We start from the raw sequence: 11,469 nt of genomic DNA, 5'->3' as shown, positions 1-11,469 counted from the left end.
CTTCTGTGGCGACCCCTGAATAATAAAGGGACTAAGCCGAAAAGAAAATGAATGAATGAATAATCTTATTCTATAGTCTTTACATGCAGTAGTTTTAGTTTCATGACTGGTTAAACACTTGGTTGGCTGTATTGTTTAAAAATATCCTGAACATTTTAGTTTTATATATATTTTTATACTTTTGTCTTATTTATTCTCTTCCTTATCGCCACAGTGTAGTTATTTGCCTAGTGTTTATTTTTTGAAGTAAATGATATTGTAAATAGAACAATAAAAAATCGAGCAAATGCCCGTTTAATATTTTTACTCATAAATGCCACATTTCTGCCAGCCAACTACAAATTAATTTTTAACACTTGTTTGCTTCCATACACGCATAGTTTTGACATCAAGATTCTGTGGCTATATGTTTTTAAATATTTTAACATGATAACAATTATATTTTTTGTTCCGAAATAGATCTTTAAATAAATTAATAAATAATAAAACTGTTTAATCTTGGTGAATTTATTTTAGAATGTTGAGACACTTTTTAATAATGCTTTTTATTTTTGCAATAACCACAAAAAAGATCTGTTATTTATATTGTTAAATATTAACACACCATGGAAGTATTTCGTCATATGTCTTAACTCTAAATTTGATTTAAATTAATAAAATAACACTACATTTTGATGTGCATGTTGTATTTTTGTGGTTAGGTTTTGGATTTGGTTTCATGTTTTCTACTTCATGTATCATAACATCACAATGAAAGTTTTTGCATTTTTATTTAGGGCCATGTTCAAGGTTTTGTTGTTTATATGTACAGATAGCAATCATTTAAAGAAATGTTTTAAGATAACCCATCACCATACCTCAATCTGCCAACATATATTTATCAGATAACAAGAAATAAAACTAAGAACTTTAAACGAGAGAAAAAAGTATCCATTAATGTAGTACATTGCTCAGTCCCTCCAAGATTTTGCAAGGATATTTATTTTATGCAATTTGTTGCCCAAAAGACCATCTTTTCTCCAAACCTATGGCATTATAGGAATAAAATCTTTTGTTTTGCTGTGAAAATACAGAAAAATCTTGTTAGACTTTTTTTTTTTAAATTCAAGATCCATTAAACTCACAAAAACCTTCTGGAGAGACTGATTGTTATATAGTCTACATTCTTTAAAGACTCATGAGGTAAAGATCGCAGTGAATAGAAATTGCATAGTCATTCTGTAAACAGACGGAATCAGGAGTTGAAGGAGTCTGCTTCATTCTCTTATTATGTTGTGTGCAGGCAGCATTAGCATTCTCATTCAGTCTGGCTGTCTTTAGGAGAGTCTTCATCAAACACGGCAGTGCTGGTTTGGCCCAGAGGGTTGTAGATGATAGCCTCCACCTCTCCACCACCGTTAGACGTCTTCTGGAAGTGGATCTCCAGGTTGTCCTGCAGGTTGTCTTTGTCCATGATGTCAGGGATGCCCGTAAGCAGAACTGTGCGCATACACACTGAATTGCTGATCTGAAAGAGAAAAAACAGTCCACTTACTGGTGTTAAAGTGTCCATGTGATGTGTTGCTTGAATGTAAACCATCTGCATGTTTCAATGATCATTGTGTGGGATAAATGGAGTCGTTGTCTGATTTTTGGACTGATATTACAGTTCTACCTGCGAAAGCCTATGTGCTATAGAGGACCAATATCATAACATCTGGGCCCTCTGGAGAATCAAGAGCACAGCAGATTCTTAGAAATAAGAATTCTGAACTGAATTAAACCTTCGAGTAGAAGTTAACCTAAAAATCTAAAAATCTTAGAATGATAATTTTGTTAATTGAGATGTGGGAGACTTTTTCTTCATTCAGGAAAACATTCAGATTTTTTATATTAAGATTTTTGTGTGTGTGTGTGTGTGTGTGTGTGTGTGTGTGTGTGTGTGTGTGTGTGTGTGTGTGTGTTACGAAACAACAAATCAGGGTTGGAAACTGGAAAATGTTCATTTTTAGGTGAACCTTTTTCACACAATGAGAAAAGCGGAGATGCTACAGTGTATATTATGAGACATTTACAGTGATTTTTGACCTTACATTTTGCAATGTGTATTACGAGAAAATGCACACAAAAAAAAGACTGTTATAAAGATTCATTTACTGTAGTAGAATTTTAGAACAAAATTGCAGGCTTCAACAATCCACTGAAAAAATATCTGTTAATTCAAAGGTTAAATTTTTCATGATTCGCATGCTATTATTTACAGCATATTATTATTATTTTTATTATTGTTTACTTTTGATGTTGAAGATTCAACTGAGTAGTTTAGCCAAGTGACTAATTGACATTTTAGTCATTTGGGCCAATATATTGTATACAAAAAAATTTAGAGGGAATTGAGTGTACTGACAGGTTATTACCAGGCTTCATTCATTCATTCATGCATTCATTTATTCATTTTCTTTTCAGCTTAGTCCCTTTATTAATCAGGGGTCATCACATCGGAATGAACAGTCAACTTATCCAGCATATGTTTCACGGAGCGGAAGCCTTTTCAGCCACAACCGAAGACTGGGAAACACCCATACACTCCTGCGTTCACGCTCATACACTGCGGACAATTTAGCTTATTTAATTCACCAATATACCCGCATGTCTTTGGACTTGTGGGGGAAACCGGAGCACCAGGAGAAAACCCACATGAGCAAAGTGAGAACATGCAAACTCCACACTGAAATGCCAACTGATCCAGCCGAGGCTCGGACCAGCAACCTTCTTTCTGTGAGGCGATCATGCTAACCACTGCGCCACCATGGCTTATTACCAGACATTTTTAACATAATTAACAACACCAACCCAGGCGACATATCACTTCAAACTATTCAAAATGTCAATAAAAGTCCCTTTTTCAAACTTTTCAACATCAAGCACTGTTTGAGGAACTCACAGTCCCCTTAGTTGCAATTTAAAACCATTAAAAAATTTAAAAAACATGAATGACAAAATATGAAAAACTACATTTATGGATATATTGTTACAGCATAGCACAATAGGAGGGATTTAACAGTTTGGTCACAGTTTATTTTGGTAGTCCATTTGTTACATTGCATCTACATGTCGACTAATTCTCATATAATTAGACTGTTAGGTTGGGGTTAGGGTTAGTGTAAGTTGACATGTACTTGCAAAGTTTCTTATAGTCAGTTAAATGTCTGTTGAAGGAGCAGTATCAGCAGATATTAAGCAGACAGTCTACTAATGCTCAAATGGACCATCAAAATAAAGTGTTACCAACCGTTTAAATGATGTTGACATGCTCTGCTTCTTACCTTTATCTCTGAAATCTTGCCATTGAGGAATGGAGTGACCTTCACCTTGTACTTCCTTTTACCAAAGTCTACCTCATGCTCCTGTTTGTCTGTGAGAGGTTTGGCAACTGCAGACAAAAGAGGAAAGAAGCATCAGGATCTGTTCTGTCGCCCTTGTAAGCTGATATGTGTCAGCCTGAAAGGGTTGTTACTAAAAGGGATACAGCTGCAGCTGGAAGTTAATGAGAATTATTACTATTATTTATTAAATTATGCATTAATAGTATTTTAATAACGTCTACCCCAACTCAACCCTAAGCCCAAGCATCATGGTAATGTAAAAAGAGTAAATATACAGAATATTAGTCATATTACTTAATAAATTACCCATTTAATTGTATTTTATTTACATCTATCCCTACATTATAAAATATATGTTAATTAACAGTTTCTGTGTTTTGTGATTCACAGTGTTGTTCGATTATTTACAGTTGTGAATTGCATTATGGGATCTTATTTTTGGACTGTAGGGGAAACTGGAGCACCCGGAGGAAACCCACACAAATACGGGGAGACCGTGCAAAAATGATGCAGCTGTGATTATGCCATCTAGACTTCACCGCCTAAATGGATGTGGTAAATGTACCATTATCCTCCACGAAAGTGATGACCACAGTCTTGGAGTCGTGCAGCATGTCTGTTTCCTCCACCTCACCGCCACCGTTCCTCTTCCTAGAGAAGTGGATGTCCAGTTTGTCTAGTATTCGCTCTTCTGGCTCTTCTATTGGTAAGTTGGAGACTAAGACTCTGTGTGAGCAAACCTGAGTTTCCATCTAAAAGACGGGAGAATGTAACATTTCACATCATGCTAGCCCTCTGAAACACAATGCAATCCAAAATAGACAGTTCAGTAGGAAAACGAAGTTCAGCTTGTGTCCATTACCTCAACATAGCCGGGTACCAGGAACTGAATGGGTTTAGCCTGTACAGTGATGCCACATTCCCCGAGTGCCACCAAATGCTTCTGCTGGCTCAAGATGTTCTGGGCCACTGAACACAGGATAACAGTAAATAATTAGGTTTATATATGTATATATAGCCCAAAATTATTAGTATTCCTGTGAAAGTTTTATCCTTTGCTTTAATAGTAAGCAATGTTTAATGGAGCAAGTGCATTTTAACAGTATTTCCTATAGTTGTTTTGGTAACACTTTAGGTCAGAATTCACAGTATTAAACCATTTACTAACACAACTAGCTTAACAAAATACTAATTAACTGTTTATTAATTGTTAGTAGAGTAGAAGTTGGGTTAAGGTTTTGGCTAGCTAAATAAGATCACATTTTATAATCACTAATGAACAGTTTTTATCTTAATAAGAAGCAGGTAATAAGCGAGTAGTTAAAAGCATGATTTGTTGACCTAAATTAAAGTTTTACAACATTTTTTTTCTGAAGAAAGCCTTATTTCTTTTAGTTTAGCTGAAAAAAAGCTGTTTTAAATGTTTTTTTGTTTTTTAAATAAACTTTAAGGTCAATATTATTAGCCATTTTATTAACCCCCTTAGGACTTTTTTTTTCTCGATTGCCTACAGAGCAAACCACTTTTGTCCAATGATCAGTCATAATTTTTCTGACGAACAAGTTTCTACCGATCAAAACGAGACAAAAACTAAATCAAAATTAAGTGATAATGACGAAAATTATAATAAAAATATACTGATATTTTCATTGACTGATAAAAATGATATGAGAATGTGATTGAGGGACACTTTTTAGAAAATATCCAATCAGAATTCATCTTAGTGTGTGATGCATGACATGACATACATCTTTGCTTTAGTATTCCTTTATGTGAGTTAACACAGCCATGGGACTGAGTGCACATTTTACAGGATAACATTTGCCAGTCTTCTGTCATTTACTTTACTAATACCAACTACAACAGTAAAGCTTGGTAGCCTATAGACTGACATTACATTTACATATTATTTATGATACAAATAAACAATGCATATCAAAATTTTGGTCTTCAATGGAAAAGCTATATTCCATATATTATGTTTTATTTAATTTTAAGTTAGAATATTTTGTATAACTTAATGTATACAATATTTTTAACCAAATATATTTTAGTTAACTAAATCTAGAGTAGATTTAGTCAACTAAAATCTTATAAAGTTTAGTCAACTAAAACTTGATTTAGAAGACTAGAACGTGACTAATACTAAAATGAAATTTTAGTCAAAAAATTAAAACTAAATAAAAATTTGCTGTCAAAATTAACACTGCCAAGGATTTGCTTAATTAACCAAACTTGCCTCATAATTAACCCAGTTTTATAGCTTTTGAAATTGCTCTCATTACGGCAGAAATTAGTTATTAAAACTATTGTTTAAAAATGTGTTAAAAAAAACATTCTCTCTGTTAATCAGATTAAATTAAATATAACTTGAGGATCATGTTTCATGAAAACATTCAGTAAATTACCTTCCTACCTAAAAAACTACCTAAAACTTGCATTTGGATTCGTAATATGCATTACTAAGAACTGAATCTGGACAACTTTAAAGATGATTTTTCTTAATATAAAATGTTTTTGTTCTCTTAAAATTGTTGTATGAGCCCATTGTTGTCCTATCGTAGAAAACCATACATTAGTGAAAAGCTTTTATTCGGCTTTTAGGATATAAGTCTCAATTTCTAAAAATTGGCCCTTGTTACTGTTTTTGGGGTCTTGGAAATTTCAATGGAAAAGTAGGTCATCCTGTTATTTCTCACATATACTGATTTTCGAATACACTGAACTCAGGCATACTAAAGTTGTCAAAGCTGTTGGTTGTAAGTTATATCACCCCGCTCAGTTCAAGTGCAAAGGATAGGCTCTGAGTTTGCACAAAGCTATTGTTTTCTACTGTGATGATGACAAAAGTTGAAACTATTACATACCATCCTCCTCCTCAAAGGTGATCAGGGCCGTTCCACCTTCCATCGGATAAACTATTTGGGATTTCACATCAAAACTCGTAGCATGTGCACCATTTTTTGTCTTTCCCTCAAATACAACCTTCCTCTCGGGCACTGCTGTGGAGATCTGTGGAGTCAGAGAGCATTAATCCCCCAGTTTATGAATCATTTTATCATTATTTTCTTTATTTTTCAAATTTATTAGAATAAAGGAGACCATATAGAAGGGCATTAAAGTTTTTTGCTGCATACATTCTCTATCAGCATGTATTGTACTGATAGTATAATATAAAGTCACACAGTCCATTTAGTTCAGCAATTATGAAATGTGAGAATGTTTTGAAACCTCAGTTTGCTTTTTCAGGCTGCTGTTTTTATTGTCCAGGCTTTGCAACTCCTCTTTGATTTTCAGGATCTCCATCCGTTGCTTAGTATTATGACTTTCTATAGCCCTGCATTTCTCCTGCACAAAGAAGATCCCATTTAGATAGATAGATAGATAGATAGATAGATAGATAGATAGATAGATAGATAGATAGATAGATAGATAGATAGATAGATAGATAGATAGTATCAAAATAGTCTATATTTAATAAAACAGACCTTCTCAGACTGAATTTTTTTACTTCGCTTCTTGTTTTCATTCTCATTTGACTCTTTCTGCTCCTCAGCTCGCTCTCTAAATTTCTTAGCAAAATCTTTGTTGTTGTCAATACCGTCTCTCAGTATTTTTTGCTCATTCAGTAATGCTTCATACTTTTTCTGTGGACAAATAGCAAGACACAATAATTTAGGGTTTGTAATCAGGTTGACAGCTGTCCAGATTTACAAGTCGTTCACCCACCTTGCATTTGTTCAACTCCATCTGTACATTGTCCAGGGGTCCCAAAGACTCACAGTCCACCTCACAGAAATCCTGAGTTGACATAAAACGGTTATGATACGGAATATAGAATCTAATAATAATAATAATAAACTCTTTGTTAAAGCACTTCCTTTACCTCAGTAGACATTTCTATTGATGTAAACACCTGTGAGGAAACAGAAAGCATTGTTTCCTTAGACACTTGTTTACAATACGGGAAACCTTTAAAATACTCTTTTTATGTAATTCTTGAAGATTTGTATCTCACTGAACAGATAATCAAAGTCTAAAAAAAGTTAAACCTAACGTTAAACTAAAGTCAAGCTTTAGTATGAACTTGTATATCAACTATGGATTTATTAAGTGTATTGACCATATTTGTTGGCATATTGATATGGGTTGATGTAGGGATAAATCACATCGAAGATTTAATATTTAGCTAAGTACTTTATCATAATCTAGCTTTTGGTCTTTTTAAAATGGCGAGAACAATGTTGACAATAGGCTACACTTTCACTTGTGATATAACCTAGTCTACACGGCATTACCTTGTTAATAACAAATCAATCTAACAGTACCTTGTGTGACATAAGTGACTTTCTGTTCATATCACATCATCTATACATGTTTCGTGTCATGATTAATCATTTTGAACACAATTATAAGTTAACAAAAGAGACAAACACGTACCGTCCGTGCTGAAGCAAACCGAAGAGTCAATGCGGTTTCGCTTTCGTTTCAGGTAGGTCTGGGCGTACCAAGCGGGATAGTTTTTTTACATGCATGCATTTATATGTTCATCTACTTTCATACATCTTTATCTACTTAAATAACATATTTGCCGTGCTTCAAAAGAAAATTTACACTTCACTGTATCCAAAAGATTGTGTAAGAAAACATCCGTTTTGTTCATGGACAGTACGTGTGCATCAATGGACTCCAATGTTAGTATGATTGTTATCCATAATAACAGCTTTATAAATAGTTTAGAACACTCATTTATTCAAAGAGATAAATCAGAATCGTATTTTTCATAATATATCATATATGTATGGTTATATATGTTTTCATAATGCTATGTTTTTTATCCTAAGTGATATTGCCATCATGCGCATATGCAAGCATTAAAACATGACGCGCATCTGTTAATGATTGACAGCTACAGCAACCAAAGGCAGACCTCTAATATAAGGCGGAGCTTTGAAGAATTTTATATTTAAGAGCAATCTTTAATTAATGCAAGCACAGTGTGGGGAGGCAGCGAGGTGACAGGGTAAGACTTCAATATATTTTCTTATTCGTCTCTGAAGTAGCCATTTCTGCTTTTTTCCGACTGCATTGTAAAAGTTTTACCCAAACGTGTTTTCCTCCTTGTGGCTCATTTTCCATCATCACGCGTCATTTGTTGCTGTACGAGATTTATTTCCTTTAATGAATTGGGAATTAAACTGACAAACTCCTTGCCTTTAGCTTCAGGATTTGTAGTTGTTGTGTTGTTAATTTATAGTTTATTCTCATATGTTTATGTATGTTCATGTTGCAAAATAACTAAGGTGTTTTAATTAGGTTAAATTGATTTTTATTCTCTGCTGTGCTCACAGATCGGTAACTTGGACCCAAAGGATCCACGGACTGATCATTTACTTTCCGCTGTTCACAAATCCACCTGCTCAAAAAGTAAGTCAAATTCAAACAGATTCATCTCTTAAATCCACATAGAAGAGGTTATCGATGTGCCAAATATGAATAGATCTTTATTAAATTAATTTGACAGAGAAGATAGTGATATCTAAGGGGCATTCTACCAGAAACGTACATTATATGTCTCTGAAATAAAAACAAAAATGCTGTGAATAAAAAGTATTTCATCCCATAGATTTCTAAAATGGACTGATGGTTGATTTCTGTGAGTTGCTCTGTAAAGGAATATGTCATTAATTTGGTTCTCAGATTTTTTTTTCTTTATTAAAAACACTTCACAAATCTACAAACCCTGTCATTGTCCTTGTCCTTAGCCCAATTGAACAACCTACAGCTTTAATAGTTTTGTTATACTAAAAACTCTTATTTAAAAAAAAATTGTTATTATGCACAACAATTGATTAAAAACATGAAATTACAAATCAATTCTACAAATAAATGCTACAAATATACAGTAATACAAATAAATGTACAATTGTCCTCGTGTTACTGTCAGTCCTGTCAAATTTGCAATAAATTTACCATATAGTGCATGCAATACACTTTTAAGGCTACACTGTAAAACCCAAGTTAAGGAAACTCAAACCATTTGAGGAAACCGATTGCAACAAACCATTTAAGTTCAAAAACTAATCCTAATGAGTACTGTGAATTAATCCATTTGAATGACAAAGCAATTCAAGCACAGTAAAACCCAATAAATGAAGAGAACTTAAACCAACTGGGTAATGTAAACCCATTGAGGTAAAGCAACTCAAACCATTTGAGTTAAGAAACTAATCTATTTTAGTACCGTAAACTTATTCCTTTTGATTTGAAGTAATGCTATTTAATTAACTCATTACCTTCAACACTGAGTTCAAGACTCTTTTCAAACGAGTAGAATTAACTCTGTTAACTTTGAGTAAACTACACTCATTTCAGTTAAAAAAGTTGATTGTTGGGTTTTACAGTGTATGAATTGGACGTGACATCATTTGATGGAGGAGCAGCTGACAGTGATCAAGGATGTGTTCTATATTTGGTTTTATGCTTGTTTTTGTATGATATATTCGAGGAGGACAAGCTTACATTAAACCTTGTCACATATTTTATAAGAGAAAATGTACATTTCTGGTAGAATGTACCCTAAAATTAATTAGTTCCTGTTTTTTTAAAAGAATAAACAAACATCACAAAGTTTTATATGTACAATGTGGTTTGGCAAACATATGGGTATTTCCATTTGTCAAGAATGAAAATAAAATTCCATACTTCTAATTGCTGCTCAGAAATAAGGCAACAAGGCACTGATAAACTTTAGAACCTGATTTTATTTGCTGACTTTTTGTGTGGCACAATTATAATGTTAGTTTCAGTCATTGTTTCAGAGGTCAGCTTAGTTTTTTTTGGAGATCATCTGCCTCCAATTTCATGATGTGAAAGAGGAAATGATACAAGACTTAATACTTTATACTTGCACTGTTACAGTTGCAGGATTTTTTGTCACTTCATTACTCCTTTTGTTTGCATAAGAATTTTTTTCTGACATATTTCGACTTTCTTTTCATCCAGATGTTGAGACTGACAGTCTGCCTCGCTGTGGTGACCCTGGTTATTTGCTCGCAGTGCCCCAATAATGAAGTCTGTGAAGCAGGCCAGTCCTGCTGCCAGGATCCCACTGGTGGCTTCAGCTGCTGCCCTTTCCATCATGTGAGAAACTCATACATAATAAGCAGTTAGGTGGTAGAAAGTGGATCAGAGGAACTAAAAAGGCAGTTACACAGATGAAGTGGTCTGCCACTTTTATTACGTTCAGTCAGATAGTCTTTACTAGCACCCTTTACACATCCACACTGTCAGCTCATTTTATAATGGTTATGATAAGGCACTCCAATAGTGTGAACATGCAAACCACTTCACTATTTAATGACTTTGCTATTCAAAGAGCTCAAAGAAATTAAGCTAATCAGATGACCAGATGTAGAACTTGATTAACCTGTTGGCTGATGCTATGCTGAGTACTTAGGAATGCTGATGGGTTAAAGGGGGAAGTTCACCCAAAAATAAGAAAAATTCCCTTAACATGTAAACTTTTATAAACTTCTTTAGTCTGTTGAACACAAAACATTAACTTTCATTAAAAAATTAACTGGAAGTGGGCTATGACTATGGAAGTTAATGCCTGCTGCTTTCTAATATCCACCAAAATATCTTCTCTTGTGTTCAGCTGAAGAAAATTCTGAATTATTAAGGAACTTTTATTGGGGATGATTACCGATCCAATACTTAAATTGTGTTTTGACTGATTATTATTATTTTTTATTTTTTTTTGGATTGAGAATTGGCCAGAATGCTGACACAAGTCAATGTTACACTTGTTGTATTCTCTGGTTTAGTTAAGAGATTTTAGAGCAAGAGAAAGATTTCATGCATTGTGTTCCAATTGTCCTGCGTCTGTCAGTAATTCCCCATTCACCATTAAAACAGTGTGTATCACATTTGGCTTTGACAAACACAATGAAGTTCTCTCCAGGATTATTCAGTGTTCCTGTTGTATTTGATCAGTAGATACAAGCCTAGGGTTTTGCATAGAGGAACTTGTATCTCACTACAGTTTATTGCTCTTTCTAACTCATGTGACATTCTGCTGGGTGTATGTTTTTCAAAAAGC

At 33.9% G+C, this 11,469-nt stretch overlaps 2 protein-coding genes across 18 annotated transcripts in view; one reads left to right on the top strand and one right to left on the bottom strand.

Annotated features, from left to right (window-relative positions):
• Positions 1 to 751: 751 nt before the first annotated feature.
• The window catches only part of ifi35 (interferon-induced protein 35), a 14,127-nt gene continuing 3,409 nt past the window's right edge, over positions 752 to 11,469 (bottom strand). The window contains 10 exon segments of one of the 2 annotated variants that reach the window (NM_001386657.1): positions 752 to 1,507; positions 3,306 to 3,412; positions 3,931 to 4,117; positions 4,228 to 4,334; positions 6,233 to 6,377; positions 6,597 to 6,713; positions 6,854 to 7,012; positions 7,095 to 7,166; positions 7,252 to 7,281; positions 7,806 to 7,838. In NM_001386657.1, coding sequence (NP_001373586.1) covers positions 1,298 to 1,507; positions 3,306 to 3,412; positions 3,931 to 4,117; positions 4,228 to 4,334; positions 6,233 to 6,377; positions 6,597 to 6,713; positions 6,854 to 7,012; positions 7,095 to 7,166; positions 7,252 to 7,263 — 1,116 coding nt within the window. In that variant the 5' untranslated portion in view covers positions 7,264 to 7,281; positions 7,806 to 7,838 and the 3' untranslated portion in view covers positions 752 to 1,297. 2 annotated transcript variants of the gene reach the window in all.
• grna (granulin a) overlaps positions 8,285 to 11,469 on the top strand; it is a 27,127-nt gene continuing 23,942 nt past the window's right edge. For 14 of the 16 annotated variants that reach the window (XM_005163966.5, XM_073943612.1, XM_073943606.1 and 11 more), the window contains exons 1-3: positions 8,357 to 8,388; positions 8,717 to 8,792; positions 10,371 to 10,508. In XM_005163966.5, the coding sequence (XP_005164023.2) occupies positions 10,371 to 10,508 (138 nt within the window). In that variant the 5' untranslated portion in view covers positions 8,357 to 8,388; positions 8,717 to 8,792. 16 annotated transcript variants of the gene reach the window in all.

This window comes from Danio rerio, chromosome 3, assembly GCF_049306965.1.
Source record: "Danio rerio strain Tuebingen ecotype United States chromosome 3, GRCz12tu, whole genome shotgun sequence".
NCBI classification, from domain to species: Eukaryota; Metazoa; Chordata; class Actinopteri; order Cypriniformes; family Danionidae; genus Danio; species Danio rerio.
Note: the sequence above shows the minus strand (reverse complement) of the source record. Positions and strands in the feature narration are given on the sequence as shown.